The 24,394-nt window shown below is 37.9% G+C and overlaps 1 protein-coding gene across 2 annotated transcripts in view; it reads left to right on the forward strand.

Annotated features, from left to right (window-relative positions):
• TPCN2 (two pore segment channel 2) overlaps positions 1-24,394 on the forward strand; it is a 32,219-nt gene that overhangs the window by 2,735 nt on the left and 5,090 nt on the right. The window contains exons 3-22 of one of the 2 annotated variants that reach the window (XR_012630973.1): positions 843-919; positions 1,533-1,710; positions 2,393-2,509; positions 4,300-4,406; positions 4,874-4,946; positions 7,949-8,048; positions 8,357-8,422; positions 8,796-8,860; positions 11,832-11,929; positions 12,245-12,326; positions 13,703-13,789; positions 14,872-14,991; positions 15,275-15,334; positions 15,417-15,545; positions 16,231-16,280; positions 18,763-18,862; positions 19,828-19,899; positions 22,570-22,643; positions 23,016-23,106; positions 23,229-24,191. Coding sequence is in view for 1 of the 2 variants with exons in the window: in XM_074884827.1 (XP_074740928.1) it covers positions 843-919; positions 1,533-1,710; positions 2,393-2,509; positions 4,300-4,406; positions 4,874-4,946; positions 7,949-8,048; positions 8,357-8,422; positions 8,796-8,860; positions 11,832-11,929; positions 12,245-12,326; positions 13,703-13,789; positions 14,872-14,991; positions 15,275-15,334; positions 15,417-15,545; positions 16,231-16,280; positions 18,763-18,862; positions 19,828-19,899; positions 22,570-22,643; positions 23,016-23,106; positions 23,229-23,311 (1,829 nt within the window). In the remaining variant the exon portion in view is untranslated. The remainder of the gene's footprint in view (positions 1-842; positions 920-1,532; positions 1,711-2,392; positions 2,510-4,299; positions 4,407-4,873; positions 4,947-7,948; positions 8,049-8,356; positions 8,423-8,795; positions 8,861-11,831; positions 11,930-12,244; positions 12,327-13,702; positions 13,790-14,871; positions 14,992-15,274; positions 15,335-15,416; positions 15,546-16,230; positions 16,281-18,762; positions 18,863-19,827; positions 19,900-22,569; positions 22,644-23,015; positions 23,107-23,228; positions 24,192-24,394) is intronic. The other variant, XM_074884827.1, reaches the window with a different exon arrangement.

Genomic DNA, 24,394 nt, shown 5'->3' on the forward strand with positions numbered 1-24,394 from the left:
AAGCAAGAAGCTGGAAGTCTTTTTGCTTCAGCTGACCTTAGTGGCTTTGGAAGTCTTCATTCTCTTCGTCTCTCTTTTACTGGCCATTACTGCAGATTCCTAGATCCTGTTATCTCCCAGTTATTAGTGCAGGCAGTGGGAATGCTGGAGGGCAGTTCTTGAGCTCTCTTGCTGCATTCGGATAGGTTTTGGTTGGAAGATTTCTGGGGATCAGATACATTCAAGGTGTGCACTCCTGTCTGGAAGTGGATACTTCTCAGTGGAAACAGAGTAATGGCAGCCCAGGAGCAGCTGCAGAGGAGATTTAACCAAAAGCAGGCCAGTTCTGAAGAATCACGAGTACTTCCTTGAACTTAAGGCATGTTTTGTTTAAAGATGTAGATGGAGGTCTTTTACATTCAGAATTAATTTGTTTGCATCTTATGGCTTTTTGGAAGAGAAAGACAAAAGATCCATGAATGGAGTGAATGCTAGAAAGGTGAACTAAATGGGTGTTTTGGCGAGTACATAGAATAGGCACTGAATTATTACAGTGTAATGATGATACTGCTTGCTTCAGATGACTGTCACACAGCTGGATTATCTGAGCAACTGTGTGATCTTTAGATTAGGATAGCTTCATTAAAGTCTTTCCCATTGCACACATGTAGACTACAGCTATGGTCATTGGTGACTGATACTTTAATAATTAATAACTTGTACAATAATTTCTTTATCTTATTGTGAAACTGGAATTGTCTCAAGAGCTTTGTTGATTAGAATTTGGTTTATTTTGGTAATGTGATCTTTGACACAGAATGAGTGTAATGTTTGAATTTTCCTTTTTTGCTTTCTGCCTCCAGTATCGATCTATAAATCACCGTGTGGACTCCAAATCTCTGTGGCTTTATCGATGGTACTATTCAAGAACTTGTCAATGGTAAGAACTTGGTATTCTTTTTGCTTTTTTGTTTAGGAGTAAGTCTTTATAAAAAATATTCATCTTGCTTTTTTGTTAAATAATTAGATAATTGTGCTTTTATCCTTCTAAGAACTTACTGTTGGAAGCAAGTGGGTTGACTACATGTGAACATGACAGAGGTGAAAAGCAACAAGATAAATGAAGGTGTGATTGTGTAGATGGCTCTTTGAAATAGCCATAGGACTGTTGCATAAATTGGACTATTGGCATGAGTTACAGTACTATGTGTTAGAGTTTTCCAAGCGTCTATTTCTAAACATGTTAAATAGTAGGAAGATAGTTTGCTCCTGTTAGTTTCAAAAGAACACCACCTAAGGTTATTTGGTGGTCAGCAGTTACATTATTGTACTAGAGGCAACAGCATGCTCATCAAGTGCTCATAAAGGTCTAACCCATTTGTGTTGAATATGTTTGCCTCTAAGAAAATTGCTTTACTGGAAGTATTTTGTTATTCTTTTGACTCGTTTTGTGGTTTTGGTGTTGTTTTTTTTCTTTTGGGGGGGTGTGTGTTTTTTGTTGTTTGTTTTTTTTGGTTTTTTTGGTTTTTTTAATTTCATCTCTGTCCAAACAGGATTTTGGGTTTAACCATTACTATAATCCTGGCTTTGGCTTTCATTGAAAAGCCTTCTTCACTTACTATGACGTCAGATGTACGATACCGCCTTCCTGCCTGGAATCCTCCATGTGGCCTAACGGAGAGCATTGAGCTACTTTGCTTTCTTGTGTTCATGGTTGATGCCTCCGTGAAGGTGAGCATCACATTCATTTGGTATTCAGTGAAATACTAGGTGTGTTGAGCAGCTCTGAAGGTATAGTCACTGTGGCTTTCCTCCATTTTATGTCTTGGGAAATGTCTTAGAACTATTATTCAAATCTTGGATTTGCATGATGAGATTGCTTTGCTACATTAAAGCCTTACTTTCAGGAGACATTAGACAGTGCATATTTTTTGAATTAAAAGCTTTATTTTTTTTTCCCTTAAGAAATATAAACTCCTGTTTGTGTGGAATAAGGGAAATAAATTTTGCTAAGAGTACAATCATTTTGGCTTAGCTGCTTGTATTAGGCTGTAGAAACTGGGGTATAGAATAATCAAATATATGACAGTTCATTTAAACAAAACAAAATAAAAATAGTCAGAAACCAAACTTTTCTTTGGATACTTGTTTCTGGAAAATCTCTCTTTATGCTTACTAAATGGACATGTTTCTTGCATTGAAAGGATTCCTCTCACATGGCCTGTGTGCACCTCTCACTTGTACTGGCCTTTATTTAGTTCTTGTAGGAAAACTCTCTGATCAGTGTATTGGGGAGCTCTTTATGAGCACTGATGTAAAACTACAAAAACTTGGAAAACAATTGGTGCTGATTTACTAGGGTATTGGAATTTATTACTAAAATAAGTTGTTTGGTTTTCTTTTTCCTCCCCAGAGTTACTTAATTGGATGGGAAGAATTTTGGAAAAATAAATGGCTAATGGCTTATATACTGACATTAATTGTTTCCCTTACCGATTGGATTGTATCACTGAGTTTTTTCTGCACAGAGGTAAGAACTGCTTTCTGCAGAAACGGTCAGCAACTTGGTTGTAGAGAGTGGCAGAGGAGGAGAACCTGCAAAGGGATAGTCAGCAGGGCTAATATTAGAGAATTAAGGGAAGAGGGTAAGATAGTTTATTTTTGGTCTTTGATAGCTCAATAATACACTGAAACATAGAAAATATTTGGTGTACTGTAGCTTCTCAAGGGATTCTGTCTGATTCTTAATAAAAGATGTGAGTTAATTGGTAAAATTAAATAAAGCTTTGTTGCTATAGTCTATCCACAGTCAGAATACAGAGAAAACTCTGGTTGCACAGCACCAATTCTGTCATGTTCTTAACTTGATTCACCAGCAGAGTCTATGTAGTGGTGCCTAAGTAAAAGGTAGTTGTATAGTTTAACAACTGCTTTCCAAGATGAATTGTTTTCAAAACAGTCGTGTCCTGAGAGGAATGTCAGTTTTGTGGAATGGTTCTAAAAGTGTCCTCCTTTTTGTGATAATGCAATCTCCTAATTGGTTTTCTCTGGCTTGTCATAAATTTGCATGAATTTAGTTGTTGTTCACTTACAGTCATCATTAAGAAAATACTAATAAGGTAAAAATGCTGGGAAGTGAATGAGGCAGAAATCTTGAATTTTGGTTCTTGTGTCTTCTTTCTTCAGAAAACTTTCAAATCTATTTCAAATTATTGTCTGTATTAGTCAGGATTAGGTTGGATGCAGTTGCTACTATTAGTAACCTGCTGTTTAGTTGTTCATGCTTCAGTGGTCACTGCTGATCAGGAGGTGATGTAGTATCAGAGATGATCTTAAAATGTTGAAAGAACATGTCACTTAAGCTTATAAGCATCCAACTATAAGAAAAATGCATATGTCCTCTTCATATTCAAGTGAAATAAATATAATGCAGCTGAAAAGTTAATTATCTATGATGAAAATTGTGCTTACAATATGGGGAATTTGGAAAGAAGTGGTTGTACAATCTTTAGGTGTGATAGTGAACAAGTAGTTTGAACAGGACCGTCCCATACAAAACAGTGGCAGAAGGTGCAGTTCAACTCCTGGCATGTATGAATAAGGGAATAGCAAGGAAGAAAGTGATTGATTTATTTATTTTTATTTTTATTTTGTTGCTGTTATGTGCGACCCTGAGAAGACTGATGTTAAAATGCAGGATGCTGAAATACTTGAAGTAGCTGATAAGTCCCAAAATAACTTGAAGGCTGGCAAGTGTCCTGAATGCAACAGTCAAACAGCTTAGTTGCTTTAGTATATGTTAAGGAAAATAAAGGCAATCACCTATTTGAGTCTTGTCAGAGCAGAAAATGCTGAGTAATTAGCAGGCCCTTTCATTATAAAAAGAAAAAGGCTGAAAATTGAAATCAAGCACTTATTTTCAAAATATGTACCTGTTTTTAGTAAAAGTAGCTTGCTGTGAATTCCCTCTTGATATAGACCTTGGCAGAAAATATGACAATGCCATCTGTTGGCCTGCTCGTTATGTGTACCCAGTAGTAAAGTTAACTTATAATTAGTGGCCTGATGAGGCTATTGAAGTATCAATGTGCATTTTTAGAGCAATCTCTCATTCTTTTAATGAGGCACCCATAAAATCTGTTTTGCATGCTTTGTGACTTCAATGGGACAGGTTTAAGTTCTGAGCACAGCCTTTTTATGTTACAGTCTTGACTTTGTTGATATGTGTATCAGTGTTTTTTGACAAACTTGTATGAAAAATATTTGTGCCATTAGATACTGAGTTCCCATAAGACTGGTCCATTGTTTTGCTTTTTGCAGGATGTGAGAATAAGAAGAATTCTTCGTCCTTTCTTTCTCCTTCAGAATTCTTCTATGATGAAGAAAACACTGAAAAGTATCAACAGCACGTTACCTGAAATGGCAAGGTAGGTAAGAGCGTAGAAAACATCCTTTCACAGCAAACATGTCACATGCCAGAATATGAAGGGTAACTACATCTGAGTAGCTTCCTTCCTGACGGTCTAGTTAAGTGGTTGGTGAGATCAGGAAGTAATGGATGGAGAATTGTGTTAACTTTTTGTTTCTTTTAGTCCATAAAATTTCTCTAGAATGCATGTGATATGACTCTGTATGTGACAGGTAAGGTTACTGATGCTGGTTGAGTGGGTTTTTTTAATTCTGTATGTTATGTCCAGCCCTTTTGTAAGGAAAGAACTGAAACATATGTGATCCTTATTCTGAATCAAACTTGGATCATCTTCTGTTATCTCCATATAGCTTCTTAAAAATAACCCTCGTTTTCTTTATATGGCATCCTTTTGTATTTTTATCAAAGGCTATTAAGAATAAGATAAAGTTGGTATTAATACATATGATGTTTTATTTCCAACAGTGTTCTTCTACTACTAGCTGTTCATCTGTCTCTTTTTACCATGTTTGCCATGCTGCTGTTTGCTCGAACAAAGGTAACCAATTATATTTACGCTTTGGTAGATCTCTGTTTTGGTGTTTTTTCATTACTTGCATAACTGCACCATGACTAGTTTATAATCAAACTGGTGAAACTTGTTTCCCCTGAAAAGGTCATGTTACCTTGTCACACTTATTGGGATGAGTTTGAAGTCCATTTAGAGAGATGCAGCTTGTGCATAGTATCCATGCTGTTTCTCTAAGTGTGCATTAGAAGGACCCTCAGATTAGTGTTAGAATCTCTTCATCCTTTAGTGAAGAAGAATTTTTTCAAGACTGTGCTTTGCTTCTTAAGTGATAACACTCCTTCCTACTCCACAACTGAAATCTTTCACTCTTGCTGAAAGCTGTGACAGTCCTGCTCCACTGCTCAGAGCGAAGTTAGATGGTTCTGTACTAAAATGTGGTTGACATCTTTATTTGTTTATGGTCTTGCCTATTACTGGTATCGATGCCATTATCACAGGTAAGAAATTGAGTCTATTTATACAAGAGGCTTCCTTATACAATTCTCCAATTTGATCCTTTGAGTTACTTTCTGTGCTTTCGTTAAAGCCTTCTATACTGTTTGGTGTCCAGAACTCTTAATCTTGTCGCTTTTTTGTTTGTATTATCACTCATTTTTCTTTTCCTTATCTACCTTTTTGCTAAGTTTAGTTTCTTCTGTGTTTTCTTACCTTCCAGTACTGGTATACTTGCCCATGCTTTGGTAGGTTTTTTCCTGGTTTTGCCTGCATCACTCCAATATTTTGGTTTCTGATCTCTTTGTTTTTTCCTCTGTTTTTTCTCTTCCTGCTTTTGAAAAGCAAATTTCAAATTTTGTGGTTAAAATCCCTTTTGTGTTCCAGTGTTCTTGGTATGTTCACTCTCTCCTAAACTTCCTATATCTTAATGTATCATACTCAGATTTTATTTTTTTTGTTCTTGCTTCTTAAGGCTTTTCATAGATGTATTCCTATGAGCACACATGTTGCGTACTTCTTCCAGTAATTTTAGTCCTCCTCTTAGTCTCAGTTTTGTACCTTCATTCCTACTGCAATTTGCATTTGAGCCTGCCTGTAGTCTTCCTTATGATCAGCAAATTCCTTGAATTCCCATGTTAACAAATTTCTGAAATTAGCAGCAGAGATCTGTTTTCCCCCTTTGTTTAGTTGCATGCTGGATCTTTGTATTATCTCTGTATGTCACATCTAATTTAAGGTATGAGCTTTCCCAGCAGATGGGAATATAACTTGTATACCTGAACCAGTCAATTTTAGATACATTTAGGTGAAAAATAGCAACTTACAGAGTAGTCTTTTTTTCTTTTTTTGATTTACTAGTCTAATACCCATAAAAACTAACTGTATCTAACAAGGCAAAATCCTGAAAGCAAGTTCTAAAAATACTTTTAGTAATTAAATTTGTGCCTTTAGACTTTTGCATTGTCTTGTGTACGTCCTCTAGAGGTACATTTTTCCAGTCTTTGCAGCAGATTCAAGGGCTGTTTGTTCTGTGCTGCGTGATTCATGTTTGTATTGTTTGCACTCTGCATCTCTTTTAGCTGTCTCTACTTGAACTTGAAAAAAATAAATATGTAGATGATTCAAGATCAGCCTCCCAGTGTGTTTTTGATGAAAATTCTGATAACATCTGAGCTTTAGCAGATCATCTGATGTTTCCACTCAGCCACAAAATCATTTTGATGACCTTAATCACCAAAGTATTTGCAAATATTTTTTGGGTGCTGTAGCACTAATCTTCCCCCCTGCCCCCAGCATGTTTAAGCTCTATGTGATGTTGTCATTGATACTGTCCATGACATTTTCAATCTTCATTCTTTTCAAAACAGAACAGTTGCCTGTCATCCACCTTCCCAACAACTCCTGTGATGTGCACTAATCCTGGTTATAGCATATTGCTTAATGTTGTGTACTCTTATTTATGTAAATATTTATTTCCTCTAAAATAAGATGAGGACTAAGCTTGCACTCGTACTTTAAGTACATCTTCACGTACTTTATTGAAGAGAGACCTAAAACTTGTCTAGCTGTGTTCTGTGTAGATCTTACTGTAATTAAACTGAATGTCCTGAGTATGAAAGGGGAAAACCCTCGTTCTGAGTAGTGGCAGTAACTTCTGAGCAAATAACTACTTCAGAGGATGCTAAGTTTTCTATTTGGAAGTCAAAGGGGAAGTGAGAGACCCATTTCACACTCAGTGAGTGTATTAGTAGATCTGTAGGTGTTTAAGAAGAGCTTAAAATCTATAGGCAAGGATCTATTGTAACATGGCACTATCGAGGCAGCTCTTCGTTACTAAGGAAGTGGTTTTGTTTCTGTTCTTTAGTATACACAAGAGCTATTTTAATATTGTCCTCAAATTGTATTATGCTTTTGGACAAGTCCTGGAGTGTAGTCCTAAAGTTCAGGGTGATTAGGTTTCCATCTGTGCTGAGGTACAGCATGCTGTAGTTGGAATAGCAAAGAAAGCAGCTTCTACCCTACCCTAATTTTTATAATGCAAGTTGAGACTGAAGATGGTATTTTAATCTGTGATTTATTTTTTTAAAGTTTTCTTATTTTTTTAAAATCATGTTTTGGGAGTCCTTTTACCTCCAGTACACCAATATCTCTTGCAGGCTGAGAGGTGATGGTTTTTATATCAATCAAGGCTGGCTTTAGATTCCTATATTGTTTGTTTGTGACGCTATTGTTCTTCCTGGGTCTGAGGTGCTAGCTAGGCGTAACTTCTATATTGAGCTTCTGTGTCTGTCTTAGCTTGCTGTTCTTCTTTATGTTTTTTTAATGGCTGTTAATAAGTGAAATGATTGCACTGTATTCTTACACATTGTCCTCATTTTTATGCTTGTCTCGTGCTTTTTTCATGGGGTAGATTTGATTGTGTGTGTGTAATTGATTATTGACTGATTTATATTTTATTTTTTTTTCTTTTCCTTGGTAAGACAGTCTTAGTGATTCTTCACTGTTTCTCTAACAATGAACATCTCTTTGATTAGGATGGCCAGCAGGATAAGGAGTGGGCAGGGTATTTCCGGAATCTGCCAGAATCACTGACATCACTGCTGGTCCTGCTAACTACTGCAAATAATCCTGATGGTGAGCAATCTTTCAGAAATAACTCTTGTCTCACTTTTCAAAAAATAATAGAGTAAGTTCATCTTCAGACTGCTATAACCATTCTTTCAGCTGATGGTTCTTACTTAGTACAGCCAGAGGAAGGTTATGTAAAGATTTTTCATGGCTTTAGTAACTTGATCGTTGCCTTTCCTTTGGTGTAATTATATATGCAACTCTAAAGTGGAGCTATACAAGAGCTTTTACCAATTGCCAAAAATTGATAAAGGTCTCCAGTTTTCATCTTAAGCATTAAATTCTTACTTACTTTTTTGTTAAATCTAATACAGTGATGATTCCTGCGTATTCTAAGAATCGAGCCTATTCAATCTTCTTCATACTCTTCACTGTATTAGGTAAGTTACCTCTTGTGTCCAGTTATTTAAACGCACTTTAACTTTGACACTTCTGGATACCAGCTACAGTGCGTTATTCTTCTAGGAAAGTTTAATCATCAATTTCTCCTTTTTTGGGTTTCTTGCAATTATTGTGTAGTGTCATGTAAGATAATTTTCAAGGCAGGTACTTATGGTGGGGTTTTTTTCAGTAACATATCATTTGGGAATGGTTACATCACAGTATATTAAAACATTAAAAACATTTTGGAAATCAAACACAAGAAAAGTAATTATTTTTGATTTTTACATCTGATTTACTATATACATTGAAACTTCTCTGAGAAACAGCTATGTATTTCAATAATTCTTACTGCCTCTTTTTCTCCAATAGGCAACTTGTTTCTGATGAATCTGCTTACAGCAATAATATACAACCAGTTTCGAGGATACCTTCTGGTGAGTAGAGCATTCCTTATTTCTGTGTTCTACCATAACCTTAAAACTGTGAAGCCCTGTGTATTAAGTTTCAACTGTGTATTAAAGCAGTATGCCTGTCCTGGCTGTTGATAGAGTTTTAAGATACTTAAGGTTCTTTGATGTAGATGCTTTTCCTATTATATCCTGTTGTAGCTTGATACACTTCCATGACAAAATTACCTGCTTGTATACTTCCTTGTATGCTGTGGATCTGCAACTTTTACTATCATAGGGGGAAAAAAACCACCAAACTATTATAAAACTGAACAAGGACAAGTGAACAAGTAACTTATACTTGACCTCTGTGAAGAAAACCTGCTAATCTATTTAAATAGCTATTGTTGCAAATCCTAGCACTTAATTTCTCTGAGTATCACAGCATTAGAAGCCTTCAATAAAAAAGAATCGCTGCCTAAAACAGCTCCACATTTGGTATTTTTTACTTTATGCTTACTGTGGTGGGTGGGTGTGATGTTAGAACGATTAGGGCAGTGTGCTGCCTCTAAAAGATGGACTTGAGCCTTGTGATTGACTTGTACCAGAAGCAGTTGCCAGTAGCTATGGCAGTTATTCTTGTTAGTACTCAGTCTCAAATAAAAGGAAGCTGTGCTTACTCTCCATGCAATGACAGTCATCCGTGCAATACTTGAACGTGCTTCTGGAAGATGCCTAATCATACGTGATTCTGTCCATTTTGTGGAATGTGAATCTGATGTGTAGTGTGATGGTCTCTTTCGACTCAGGTGTCTATATTAGAGAAGCAAAAGCTGACCAAGTAAGTGTACTTTTGCATGTTGTTCAAGGAGTGTGCAATCTGTGATGATGGTTAAACTCATCACTAAAAATTCTTTTTCCTTTATTAACAAGCTGTGTGATGTGCTTTGTTGCATTATGTACGTCAGTTGTTTAGTCTCCAAGTAGGAGTGTAGTTTGGGTTCCCTTATCAGGAAACAACGTAAGTGCTTTTGTTTCCTATATGAGATAGTGCAGTTGAACAATCTGTGAGGAATTGAAGTCAGCTGAGACAAGGATATTTTAGAAAGCAGAGACAAGTTAAATGAAAGATCATCTTGGTTACTTCTAATAAAATGTGCTTCACCCAAGAAGTTAAATTTGTGACTTTCCTATTGCTATTCCAAAAAGAGGTACCTGACTGGAGAGGTGGTGTCAGGAAGAGGCTGCATGGTTGCAGCTGGAGATCTCCAGAATTGGGTTTAGCTCCAGCAGTGAATACGGAAATCCAAGGTGCACCACAGCTACTTAGCAGTTAACACACATAGTAGATATAACACAGTGCTGGGCTAAGTGTTAACGGTCATCGCGCTGATGGCACACAACTGAATCTTTGGTCAGGCAGTCACCAGCCAAAAGCGGGGCTGTCAGTCTCTTGCTCCTCAGAACAGGGTAAGTCTTGGTCTTGCTGAGGTGCCATCTTCAAACTGTTGGAGGTTTTTCTTTGAACTTTGTAACTTCCATGATGAAATTTTTCTTTTGAGTCTTGAGTCACTTCTTCAACAGTTTCACTTCTAACTGTGTTTTTTAGTTTTCTCTTGCATATTTTATAAAACTTCACAGTTCAACAGCAATGGCTTTGGTAAAGCTCAGTCAGGGCAGTGCTATGCAAAAGCACTTGAGTCTGACAGCTAAACCTCTGGGCTGTAGGTTAAGCGCTTTTCCCTTTGTACCAGTACAGTGATGGCCTCTCTAGCTTGGAATGAAGAGCAATTCCGATTGTGTACGTTCCAACTGATCTTTTCTCATGGCTATAGTCTTCTTCAGGTTTACTGGCAGGGGAAACTTTGTGACTTTGACTTGGGGTGTGATTTCCCCCTTACAGTCTTAAAGTTCCTTCATTACTTAGTTCCCCCTTTATACATAGTCTTATAGTTCCTTCTCCTTACTTACATGGAGCCTTTCAGAGGAGTGGACTTTAGGGCTTGGGGAAAAAGTGAAATAATAGCTACTCTAGTAGAGCTCCGGAAAGAAAGTCAAGTGTGTTGGATAATAAGGCTTAGGCAATATTGCACAGAAGGAATGGCCCCCACCCTCTTGGGGTAGAGGGGTGTTTAAACCCAATATGTGCAAAAAGGAATTTTTGTAATCTTTTCCTCCTGCTCTGTTTCTTCCCTTCTTTCTCAATTTTCCTCTTTCCCATGTGAGAGCATGCCATAATCTGACTCCCAATAAACTAGCTAAGTTTGAAAGTGATTACTATAAAAAAAAAAAAAAAATGAAAAAGCTGTGTCTCTTGCTGTCTTCTTTTTGGCAAGAAGCTGGAGTTGGACAAGCTGTCTAACTCTTTGCACAGTAGTACGAATTCCTGTGAATACTCAAACTTTGCTGTTGCCGTTGTCTCCAGAACAGGCGTGTGCCTTTGCAATCCAGAATTAATAATAAACTGTGACCTGGATGTTTACTTGAACTGCAGAGACTTGTTTGCTTGCTTCCTTCCTTCCTTCTTGTACATGGTGTTCTGGAAGGGAGCGAGGCCTTGGGAAGTCTTTTATTCTGATCTCTAATCACAAATCTGGGCTGTGTGCCAGGGCATTGGTGTATTATTTGACCATAGGACATAGTATTGCATGAGGAGCTGGGCAGCCCTCATCTATCCAAGTGCTTCTGGTAGGAACAGGTTTCACTGATTTCAGCCTGCGACTCTTCACGGTATTCCTTTCAGACTCTGGAGTGCCTCTCTGGTTGGACCCAGTATCTGGACAACTAGGTCTAGTGGCTAACGACAGGGATTTTGGTGGTGGGAGAAAGAAAAATGGTATCTTGCCTTCCTGAAAAATTATTTCAGTTGAACAGGTATGGCCCTTTCTGAGGCTTGCAGTAGGTTCTGTCTAAGGGCTGGACAAATCACTTACAGGTGTTATTTGTATCATCTAGTTGGATTTCCTTGAAACAAGTGGAAGTAAACTGTCTTCTCTGTGGTGTTTTTACTGTCCAGAAATCGGTTCAGTCCTCCCTCTTCAGGAGGCGACTGGGAATCCGGGCTGCATTTGAAGTGCTTTCTTCCCTGAAAGAGACTCCTGCTAATACACAACAGTAAGTGAAGAATGCTCAAACAGTAGATTATCTTGAAGAAAAGAGCAGGTTTTTGGTCATGTTGTTTTGTTTAGTATATTTACTGAGGATCCCTTCTTGAAAAATGGCTCTTTGCTCACCTCATTTTATTTTTTCTTGAACTCTGGATGCTTATAACATACTGTTTGGGACTCTTATGGTGTCTGTTTCCTTTTTATTTCTACTTCTAATTTTATCTGCTTTTCAAAAAGAGAGGCAGGAGTATATTTGGAACAGCTGGTTTTGCCATCAAGACAGTTATCTATTTCAGTGCCCATCCTATTTTCTTTTAAATAGGTCGTATGTCAGTGTTGGGGCCTTACTGCAAGTGCTGCGGAAAGCTGAAATGGATTCTCGCTGCAAGCAAGCCATCATGAGAGTAAGAACTGGATTTTCTTAGTCTTTATGTAGCTGTCAAACCCTCTGATGGGACAGCTGTGGAAACTGAAATTTCCTTCATCACGCCATTGATGTAGGAGTAGAAGCTTTCAGCTCAACTTTCTTTATGCCACTTTCTTTAAGTCTGAATAGTGGCCCAGCTCCGTGTTCATATTTTGGTCTTCAGAACAAAAGCAGTCTCTAGGCAATGATTTCACCTTGAGATTGCTGCTACTTTGGTTGATGCATTGAGGAATGCATTCACCTTTAGAGAAGTGTACACTAATGTGAACTCTTGATTTGCAGAGCTAATTCTTTAATTTGCTTTACTTTCTCTCTGGAAGTAAAGCATTTCTCTCTGTTGCCTAGAGCTACTGCCTATAGCAGCTTCCCTCTACCATTTGAAAATGTCTTTTTTTCATTGGATTTTAGCTGTGCTGCTCCCTCTAGGTATTAATACTTGTATCAGGCTACAGGGAGGGTGGTTTTGCTTAACAAAAGACTTAATGTTGCAGTTCATGCCATGATTTTCAGAGATTAGAGAAATGATTTAACTCTAATAGGAGATGTGGATAATATTGGTGTGGGTTCAGAAAAAAATGTCTGAAAGTAATGTTGCTTTTTGAGAACAACATTGCAGCAGGATTTGAAAGTCCATATTGTAAGATCTGCCGCCAAAAGGAAGTAGCAATTCAGAGCTGATGATTATGACATCAGCAGTTGGCTGGCTCCAGTGTGAAGGTTGGAAGTGGAAGGAAGAGGTTTAGATGTATTGTTTCCCGTTGTTGTTGTCTGGGATAGTGAATGTGTAAACAGAGTTGCCTGAAAATAAACACCCTGCTCTGTAATTATGCTGAGCTGTCCATTGCATTGTTAGTTAGGTACACAAATCCAAGTTTTAATTTTTCTTGATGCTGGTGGTTTTTTTCTGTTTCTTTTGTTGCTGTGTGTGCTACAGTTAGTGTTTAGCATGCTATGGAAGTGTCTTCATCATGTTACAATTTGTGAAATAAAAAATCCTTTTAGGTAGTAACTTCCACAGAACAGTGGTAACTGACATAGTAACTTCATTCCTTGGATCATAACATAACAATGGCAATACTAGATGAGACTAAAAATTTAAGTATGTCAAAAGAGCATGCACCTTCTTAAGCAGCATGTGATCCCAGAGGGAAAACAGAAAAGGCAAGACAAATCCCACAGTCCTGTGGCACTTCTGTGTTAAAGCAAAGCAGTATTGAAGCTCACTCTAATACCTTGGTGGAGGTTGTATTACATCTCTATTCCAAGACTTTTAAGATGGTCTGAGAGTGTTGGCACTCTTTGAAGATGCACTTGTTGCAGGTGTTGATCTGAATGTTTCTCTTTCATGTGAAGTCACTCAAAATGTGCTCCTGTGACCAGCTGTCAGCTGCCCAGTTTCAGAAGCTCTTTGAAGAACTAGACAAAGATGCCATTAAGCAAGTATGTATCTGACAATCATTTATAAAGTGTCATAAGTTGAGTGTGGTCTTGTGCAAAAATAAGTGAGAATATTCCGTTATAAAGCATATAAACCAACTTCACAACTTGCTGAATGCAAGGTGTCGTTGATTTTAAGTTGTTAGTGGATTGCTCGTATAGTCACAAACAGCATTGCTTTGGGGGCTTTTACAGTGTTAGTTTGGGGTTGACAGGTAGCATTCAACATACAAAATGCATGCTTGCTTATTCTGTCAGCATTTTTAAGCAACTTGGCCAGATGAGATAGATAAGGGATCTGTGTGTGTATTTTGTTTAGTAGGAAGGTTCATTACAAGGGAACAAGGAATAGGAGTTAGACTTACAGCATAGACCTTCTGAAAAGTGCTATGGAGAAATGAGTGCTCTGTACTTGGTTTTGATTTTGATGTCTTTGTTTTTGATGAAATGCGAGGGCTTTGTTTTGTTGTGACAGTCCTGTGTTAAAGCAATGCATCTCTGCTATATATTAGTCTTTGCAGGGTAGCAATTTAATATTCTCAGGCAAAGTCTTTCCTCCAGTCCCTGAAGGAAGAATGAAATGTGGATTCTTCAAGTGTTCAGCTGAAGATGGGCAGAAAGCAGTCTTCTCCACTTGGAGGGAGAAAGAAAGAAAGGAAAAAAAAATCAAACTTTTCGAGGGTTAGGAAATGATCTCTTCTATGTTTGCATATAACTAAGACTTATGAATCTTTTCAGGGAGATTAAATGTTGGGAAATGGGAAAGGAATGTGTACAATTAGTAGCTTGGTGTTTAGTTTACCTGCTTGGGGCATTGGAGAGAGGTTGGGTTATCTCCCTTTTTCGCCATTATCTTGTGTTGTGCCATAATCATCAACCCATTTGCTAATCAGAAATGATCTCTTGCTGATAATAGCCAGAGCTTGAAAACACCTTCCTCCTGAAATGTCAAAATTAGCATGTAGCCTTGAGGTTTTGATTTGAAAATGTCTGTTTCTTAGATCTGAGATTGGGTGTGGGTTTCCTCCACTATTATTAAGATGCTTATGCTTTGTGTCTCAGCAAATCCTTTGTGTTCTTTTCAGCATCCTCCCAGTCCAGAGTACCAATCCCATTTTATGCAGAAAATGCAGTTTGTCTTTGGCCATCCCTACTTTGGCTACTTGGGAAATGTTGTAGCCCTTGCAAACATTGTTTCTATCTGTGTAAGTAAAAGGGATGGTTTGTTGTTTTTTTTTTTTCCTGTGCTACAAACTTCAGTTCTGTTTTTGTTCTTTAGTCTCTGTTCTGATAACCACTTTTTGTAGCAGATGTCCATGTTTGGCATGCTTTAGTCCTGCAAAGTCTTAGGAGAGAATACTTGCAGTTAAAAAATACTTTCTGAGCTGCTTGAAAAGTTATGTGCAAAGCATAAAATACTTCTGCTTAAAAATCTGGCTTATGCAGCAGTAAAGCAGTGGATTCATAAAATATTTCTTGTTGTTTAAGGTGGTTTTGGTGATGGATGCAGATAAGCAGCCATCTGAAAGAGATGACTTCTTCCTGGGGGTAAGATGCAGCAGTATTTCTACAGTTATTACTGTTCCCTGAGATGTCAATAATTCTAATAATTTTATTTTTGGCGGTGAAGGCTATCAACTGCTTCTTCATCCTATACTATCTGCTGGAAATGTTGCTGAAAATCTTAGCAATGGGCTTGAAAAGATACCTGTCATACCCAAGCAATAGATTTGATGGACTTCTGACAGTAATTTTGCTGGTAAGCTTTAACTTCTGTATTCCTGGATTTGTTGACTAGGATGATTAGGAACGGCAAGTTCCTCAGCTAGTGGAATTGTTTTTTATTCAACACTAATGCTGAATTAAACAGCATGAGCCAGTGTTGTGGGTTTGAATGGCCTGAACATTTTGGTGGCACATGGTTCTCTTAGGGTCTCCTTTCTGGAGCCAGTCTTTTTAAAATTGATGGAAAAGGTGAGCTTTCTTATAAGCAGCCTTTTTAATGTTATTTGGATACATTCAGCTCTTGGAGTAATTACATAAGGAATTCTGTTACATAGCTAAAAATCACTTTGTTTTTTGAATTAAAAAAAGTGGCAAATTATTTGTTATATGATGTGTAATAGTATATGTTATTATATTATATTATTGGTTATTATATTCGTTATTTGGTAAAAGCCTGAAACCCGTATGGCAGATGAGGCCAAATTCACAGTTAATATAATTCACTGTATATCCTTATACGTGTCCCTGTTGGATGATGTGTGTACGTTGGATTACTTTGGGGAATACCTAGTCAAATATGACAATTTCAGAATTTTAAAATGAGTCACATTAGCAGCTTAAAGCTCTGGAAAATGTTTCCTGTCAAGAAACTTCTTTAATTTTTGAAACGCAGAATTACAAAGTAAGGTTTTGACTTTTTTTTTCTTCCCTAACTAAAGGTTTTGGAGATTGCAACTTTTGCTGTGTATGGGTTTCCTCATCGTGGTTGGTACGTAATCTGTGAGCTGTTGCACTTTGCTCGGTGTCTGGGGTGGGACAGGGGAATATACACACAAGTTCATACATGCTTATGTCATCACGCTATGATTGTCAGCCCAGTCCACAATTTACCAAACCTCATACAATTTCTCACCCTTGTAGTCACTAGAGGCCACGCAGTCTGGATAAGTGAAAAAAATGTTTAGTTTTTTTCATAAAATTTTAGAGTTCTTTTTAGCTCTTCTGAGAAGGATGTATTTGTATTACTTGTAATCTGATGTAAAATAATATCTTAGAAGACCTACGCTTACTAAAGGTGTAGGGATGGGAATTGGGTACAACACACACAACAAGCTACTAACCTAATATGTTTCAGTATCAGATTGTCCATAAGCCCAATTATATGAATTCCCAAACAGCTGGCAAAGCCTCTTGTACCCTGTATGTAGATTGAAGTCTGAGTTTTGTTTCGTTTTGTAAAATTTTGTAGAAAAATTCCCATGGACTTGAACTATTTATCTATACTGGAACAGCAAGCAGTTGTATTTTGATTTTTCTTAAATTCAAATAGTTCTTGGATAGCTATCCTGATCTTTTTTGGTTATCAAACACATAAAAATCATTGTTTTGTCTCTTAAAATTTGAAAACTGCCATCATAACAAAAGAGGAAAGCAAAGGACTTCTGGAAAATTTCCCAAATCTTACTTTCAGGGGTGATTTATAACAGATTCTGATACTTTGTTTCTTTATACAAGCTCTACTCTTAAGGCATTGCTGTCTCTCCCTAATTTTTCAGGATATTTGTTATGTTGCCATTCAGGAAGTTATCTTAATTTACACTAGTATCTGTGAAGACACCTGGTAGATCTTACAGCTTGAAATGGGTTTATTTTTAAACACTACTTGCACTCCTATCGCTCAAAACCAATGGTTGCCATAAGAATATTAATTGCTAATAATCTAATGGCATTAACTATTGATCTAACTTATAACTGATTATAGTTGAATTTGATTTCATCCTTTGATTCCAAAATGTAGACAATTGTTTGCACTACAGTAGTATCCTGAAGCACCAGTAACACTGTGTCAGCCACTGCAAACATTATAACGCAGATGAGTCCTTCTGAGTCTTAATGCTGGTTACAGAGTGTGCTGTTGGTAATTGCTTCATGTGTAGATATAATATCTTCAGGACAGGACTAAGATGTGACTATTATTCTAGAATATGCGTTCTATGTAGTGTTGTCTTAAATATTTTCTTTTATTATTAGAGTTGAATATATTGGTGATGCAAATCATGATTTAGCGTCTGTGTTACCAAGGACCTTTTTCATTAACATCTTTTGTCCCCCACCACCTGCCCACCTTTCCGGTGAAGAAGAATCCGGCATGCTGATGTACAAGTCAGCTAAAACTCAGGCTGAGATTTGAAGTGCATATACCCTGTGGAATATGCATATAAGGAAGAAGGTTGGCAAGACAGTCTGTTAGCTTAGTGCTTTTTTTGGAGCCTAACTTCAGCCAAGCATACCCTGAAGGATTAATGCATGTCTTTGTGCAAGTTCCTGAAGTATCTTGCTATAGCAGTATCTTTGTTTTGGTTTGTTTTCTGAAATGACCCTCTGGTGCCTCCCCCCAGCAGGAGGAAGGCCGCTTACCCAGGTATTTTAGTATAAACGTGCACTTCAAAGAGCACTATATGCATATTTAAGAGCCCAGGGTAAATAGTTCACTTTCTTCATCAGTTATTAGAGTTTACTGTAGCTGAGATGCCTGCTGAGCAAATTAATCTACTTCCTTTTACGGATTATAGATTTTTATATAGGATAATTCAGGCTGGAAGGGACCTCGGGAGGTCTGTAGTCCAGCCTCCTGCTCAAAGCAAGGCTGGACTGAGTTACTGAAAGCTTTATTCAGTTGGGTCTTGTAAACTCCCAGTGACGGAGACTTGCACAACCTCTCTGGATAACCTGTGCCTCTGTCTTACTGTCCTCATGGCTGACAAGTTTTTCAGTTCTTCCTTATATCTGGTGTGAGCTTACACCTACTGTCCCTTGCCCTCCTCCTAAGCCCACTGAACTCTTGCTCTGTCCTCTTGAGGGCCACTTCCAAAGTCTTGGGAGGCTGTTGCTAGACCCTCCTGAAGCAGTGCTCTCCAGCTGAACAAGCCCAGTTCTTGCAGTTTCTCTTTGTAGGGCAGGCGCATCAGCCCCCGATCATCTTGTTGGGCCTCTGCTGATCTTTCCGCAGTCAGTCCCTTTGCTGTATTGGGGATTCCAAAACTGGCTGCAATGTTCTATCAGTCACAGGTTATAAAGAGTGTTTACATGAGGAAATAAAACTTCTTTATTTCTCTCCAGGTTTTTTTAATATGCCATGGATGTTAGCCAAAATTATGGAGAATTTACAGTTACCTTCAGCCCAGTAGATTTAACTGTCTTTCTGTCATGGGCTGTTTCTCTGATTTGTTATTTTCTCTCATCTTTTCTAGGAGACCTGAGTTCATGGGCTTGTTATCCCTGTGGGATATGGTGCGATTGGTGAACATGTTAATTGTGTTCAGGTTCCTGCGGATTATTCCTAATATGAAGGTGTTTATCCTTTCACACTTCTTATTTCTTTGTTGGTCAAATTGTAAATTCTGTGAAAGCATTTCAAAATAACGTGTAAATTGCAATCCTGTTGCACCTGAGAGGGATTATAGCTCAGCTCTAACTGTCCAGACTATTGCACAGCACCTCACAAACTCACTGTCTCCTTAACTGGTTTTCTCTGTCGAGGTGACAGGGAAGTTCTATTGATGTCATTGCAACTGATGCTGGTATTCTAAAGTGGGCAAATGCATCCAGAAACACTGGTGCAATTTGTGTAATGCTTCGGTCTTAATTAAATGAGTGGATATGATATCCTTGAAGGACTTTGTACTCAGGAGGTGACAGACTTGCTTTCACTAGACACTGCCAGACATTTTGGTCATGCAAACAGTTATGTGGGATGAATCCCTCTTTCCACTTTTCGGGTATGGGTATTTTCACCAGCATACCTGTACTTGAATCTGAAATCACTTGGAGTTATTCGATTGTTTGTTATAATCCTGCATGTAGACTTGCTTGAAAGCTAAGCCCAAATTAGTGTCAGGTGCAGGACTTGTATCTTAGTTCAATAAGCCATAAATATCTACCTGATGTAATCAGAGGTCATAATGTCAGTGGAAAGTGTAAACTAGAAACTATGTGGATCAAATGCAAAGCTGTCACTCTGGAGCTTTGGGGGACTTGTGACTTTTTCCTGTTCTAGTCTTACTAAGCATATAGTACTTTAAGTCACAGTACCTGTGTGTATTTAAAACTTATCATAATGCCTGTGTATGTAAAAAACTACACCGTTGTTCGTTCATTTTAAGTACCTCATGGAAATATCACTGTATGAAAGGTGTCATGAATTTAGGTATAGCTTATTTTCCTGGTTGGTATTTCTTTGTCCTTTTAGTAAAATAATTTGATGCAGATTGGAAGTGTGATGAATGTCATGCATATAAGATTCTGCTTTGTTTTAGTTCATGGCTTTGGTTGTTACTACATTGCTGGACCTGGTAAAAAACTTGAGAGCCTTTGCAGGAATCCTTGTGGTGAGTCATGATGCAAGATTGTAATTTCTTTTCTTGTAGTTAGCAGTATAATAAGGGCATGTCATCAAACAAGTAAACAAGGTTCTTTCTTTGACAATCACCACGAACAGTAACATTTCACCTTTAATCAGCCAGTGCTTCTTTAGGGCACGTCTTGCAAAACCAAAAGAAACTAATGTTTTGTTATGGGCTGCACACAGTGACAGTGACTCATTTACCAGTTTCCTTAAGGAATGCCTTTAAAAGAGTGTTTGAAACTTTCTCAGAGTGCTTGCCTCAGGCGGGATACTCTAGTTTCAAATAAAAATTCATCTGATGCGAAAACCAGATTAGTTTTCCTTACCCTAGGTTGCTTATGTTAAATTAAATAGCAAAACAACTTGTAAATGGTTTTCAGTTGAGAAGGTCTTGAGCTGGTTTGTTTGGTTTTTAAGAGCCTCTGCCATCCTGTTTTAGGTGTGTCTGTGTGCAGTGTATACTTTGTAAACATGTGATTAAAGGATGGATCACAATGCGTGATGTCCATTACATAAATCCTCCATTTCCCAACTCTGGAGTTTCTAGCTTTGCAATGATGTCTTCCTGGTAAAGCAAAGAAGTGCCTGGGTAGTGTTTTTTGTTGTTTGTGGTTTCTTTAGGGTACGTGAATTTGAGGGAATGGTTAGAGGCCAAGGATTTGCTGTGTATTAGGTATTGTCTAAAAAGTTGTTCTAGTCTATATACTTAGCATGCAATTTACGCAGAATATCTGTTTTTGTCATTAGTAATCTCTGCTTTTATCTGTAGGAGAGAGGCCTTAAGTTGCAGTCTGGAAAGGTTCATGTTGCGATATGAAATACAGATATTGGTTTGGGTAGAGCTAAGTTGGTAACAAATTTGTTGTACAAGCCACACTGGCCACTGGGAGCTACTCTTGAAACACAAATAAAATACTTTGGGAGTGCAGGAACTGGGCAGTTAGCCTTTGCAGATGAAAGTATTTCAGGAGTGTAAATGCCAATCTTGCGTATGCTAGGAACGGGTTTAGTATAATGAAAAACTTTTCATTATTCAATGTAATAAGCTATTTAAAGGCTGACTGCAGTATTGCTAATTTTTTCGTTCTTGGTTAAGTAAGTCCGCCGTGCTAAAGGAGCAGACGTTTGCTTGTCACCTCTGTTGGAGGCTGGTAGGGTTGTGTCATGGATAGGTGGGGGAGGCAGTGATTGGCATTGCTGCTGGATCAGACAGAGCCCCTACGTCAGAGCCCTCAGAGACAGCAATTTTGGGGTGAGCTGTTTTGTGCTTTACACGAGGACCCCAAAGCTGTGTTGCTACTGGCATGGCCGCACCTGGGCTGTAGCATTCTGCTGGAAGCTCTTTTCATTCCTTAAAGACATTATTAAGATGGCAGGAGCCTGTAGTAATATGCTTGATTTTATTTTTGGGAATTATGAATTAGTGTTTCAATCTGGTGTTCCTACCTGTATATGTAAGACATAATGCTCATGAAGTGGTTTAAGTGTCTGCTGCTGATTGTCCTTAATGCTGGTGTGAACTGTAGTTTTGAACCATCTGTGAGACAAGTCTGCCACAGTGTTTGCCACTTCCATTGATTTGATTTGCTTTTACTTGAGGCTACATGGAAGCTATCACTGAGCTTCTACTGTAGTGAAGTCTGACTCCATTACCAGCTGATGCAAAATGTCTTTCCTAATGTTTGCTTGGAACACACGCTGATAAAGTAATGTAACTGATTAGCTAATTTCTCAGGCAATGTGTGTTTTAAATGTATCTTTTTCAAAGGATAAAATTAACTTTATTATGGCTAAGCCAGGTACCCCATCTTCTGGCAGGCTGTGGAATATCAGCTTCAGTAGTGTTCAAAGTGCTGTGGTTCATAGGTCAGGGCAGTTTCTCTTTTCCTCCTCCCAGATTTCCCTCTTGTGTCTGTTTTTTAGCAAAGCACAGAAATATGACTAAGGACACTTTCATTTGAAGGCTCATCTTATTTCAAGCTGTCCCAGGACGAATGGCTCTTTACTCAGAGAATTGAAGTTGTAGGCTATTTCTAGAACAACCTTTTCAGGATAAAAATTGCAAAAATCATGTATGCAACTGCTGAAGACTGTGAAAGGTATCTCTTTAAAAAGAGATTTGCATTTTTACAAGTAAAAGACAGAAGTTCCAAAATCCTGTGTTACTGAAACCTTTATTTTTAGACTAATACAACATTTTTAAAGAAGTTGCTGATGTAATATAAAATATTGACTTAGTTTTGTCCTTCAGTTAAGTTTAATAAAAGCTTATTTTCAGTGAATCTAGCAGAAAGGTCCCCAGATACTTAGATTATTCCTTGTAAATAAATGATGTTTTATCGATTCTGTTTTTTAAGTCACTATTCTGTAGTGTTAATAGTTAAATGTCAGCATTCTGAGACACAAAAAAATAAACTAGATCGTAAAGTAAAATGATTTAATGCATTTTAACAAATGAAAGTTCAAATAGACTAAAAGTAAACAGTTAAGTAATACAGACATAGAGAAGTATTTTCACTTTAATAGCTCGAGGCATTGCTCTTGACCAAATTCCTTTTAACTGTGGTACTAATATGAATTCCATGTTAATTGTGGTGTTTTTTTATTCAGTGGCAGAAATATTCAAAACTAATACTGCTTATATTCCTTTCAGGTGGTTTTCTATGCATTTGCTATAACTGGCATAATGCTATTTAAAGGTGCTGTTGTTCCCATGGGAAATATCAGGTAATGTTCTAAACATCACTACTCATAAAGAATCTGTTTTTCAAAAGCATCTGCAACTCAGTACCTCTGAGTTGTTTGTGGTTGGTTGTGGGGTTTTTTCCTTTCTTATTCTTGGAGTCATCCTTCTTTTAATGTTAAATCACAGACTTTTTTCATCTGTTACTTCTTCCACTTGCTGTATTGAAAATGCGGGAATGGTTATCTGTAGCTTGGAGTTTCACCCTGCTGTAGCTTAAATACTTTTAAAATTATTTCTCTTGTTTTCTGTCCATATGAGATACTTAACTTTCTACAAGGCACTCGGAACAATCTTGTTTTTAAGGTACAGTACATAGAAAGATGTGCTCACGTTAGCCTGTAACTCTCCTACAGTGCTGTCAATACAACGTATGGTAACGGCACTCTGCAGTGTGGGACCTACGAACAGCTGGAATATTGGCCGAACAACTTTGATGACTTTGCTGTGAGTCTGGCCATTGATGGAATCCATCCCTCTTTCCCTCTCTGCTTGTCTCTTCCCCTCATTTTCTGAAGCTTAACTGTGTGATATAGCCACTCAGCTTCTGGTTTACTCATGTTATTCAGGCAGCAGTGGTGACCCTCTGGGATGTGATGGTGGTGAACAACTGGCAAGTCTTTTTGGAAGCGTTTTCAAGATACTCAAGTCCGTAAGTAGCAGTAATAATACTGAAAAAGTCCCATATAAACATGGGTACAAGGTAAGTGAACAAGAATTATACACATAGCACAGTTTCTGCTATCTGCTAAGAAGGGTGCCACTTGCCTTTCCTTTGGGTCAATTCAGGTATATAAGAAATAAACTTGATACTTCATGGCTGTTCTTTAACTTGTGTAACTTGATGGTTGGTCTAGTGCTTGGTGGATGCCATGAAATCCATTTGTCACGTTTAGAAGGGATGGCAAACTGGCTTTGTAGTCATCTTGTTCCAAAAAAGAGTGAATGACTTCAGTGGATTATAAACAGGCTTGCAACATGTGTTGGGTGGGTGCCTCTTGCTATAGACCCAATCTCACAGAAATGACATATTAGTGAATTTCTGTAATTAATTTTGGGCTGCTTCTGTATTTTTCCTGTGTGTGAACAATTTTTTGTAGACTTAAAACCTTGGACATATCTTTTATTTGTATTTAATTACTTTATGGGAATGCTTGAATGACCTGGATAGCCTCTGGGTTGAGCTGTTCCAGTGATCCTTGGCTGGTTAGCCCAGTGTGTAGTTAAGTTGTGGAATGCTCTTCTACAGGCTTATTTTGTGATAAATGTTTAATGTGGCCTGGTGAAGACTGTGAAAGAGAAATCCCTTGGGATCTGCAATGAATGGAACCTACCTCTAGCTCAGGAAATCTCTGAACTGCAAGTGGTTGGAGACTAGGAGAGCACTTGGGGGTGTTTTGCCATGGTTTTGCACTCTTTCCTGTGCTTCTGCTTTTGACCGCTCTCAGAGGGTACTGGCCTAGATGGATTTTTGCTGTGACCCAGTACAAGTTCTACGAGGCTGCTTTTCTGTCCCCTCAGGGTTCCATTAGGTATGTTAAGTGGGAGGAGTGAGTCTGGCTAACTTAATGAAAGGCTAAGATTTTTTTTAATTTTAATTTTTTGTTCTAGACCTCTTTTTACAGCAATAACGTAGTAGTATTCTATTTCAAGGAAAAATGTGATTTCATGGCTCTTTTTGGTCACTTTCAGGCTGAAGTTATTTACTGCCTACTTCTACTTATTGTCTGTTCAT

The sequence above is a fragment of the Strix uralensis genome, chromosome 15, assembly GCF_047716275.1.
Source record: "Strix uralensis isolate ZFMK-TIS-50842 chromosome 15, bStrUra1, whole genome shotgun sequence".
Classification (NCBI taxonomy): Eukaryota; Metazoa; Chordata; class Aves; order Strigiformes; family Strigidae; genus Strix; species Strix uralensis.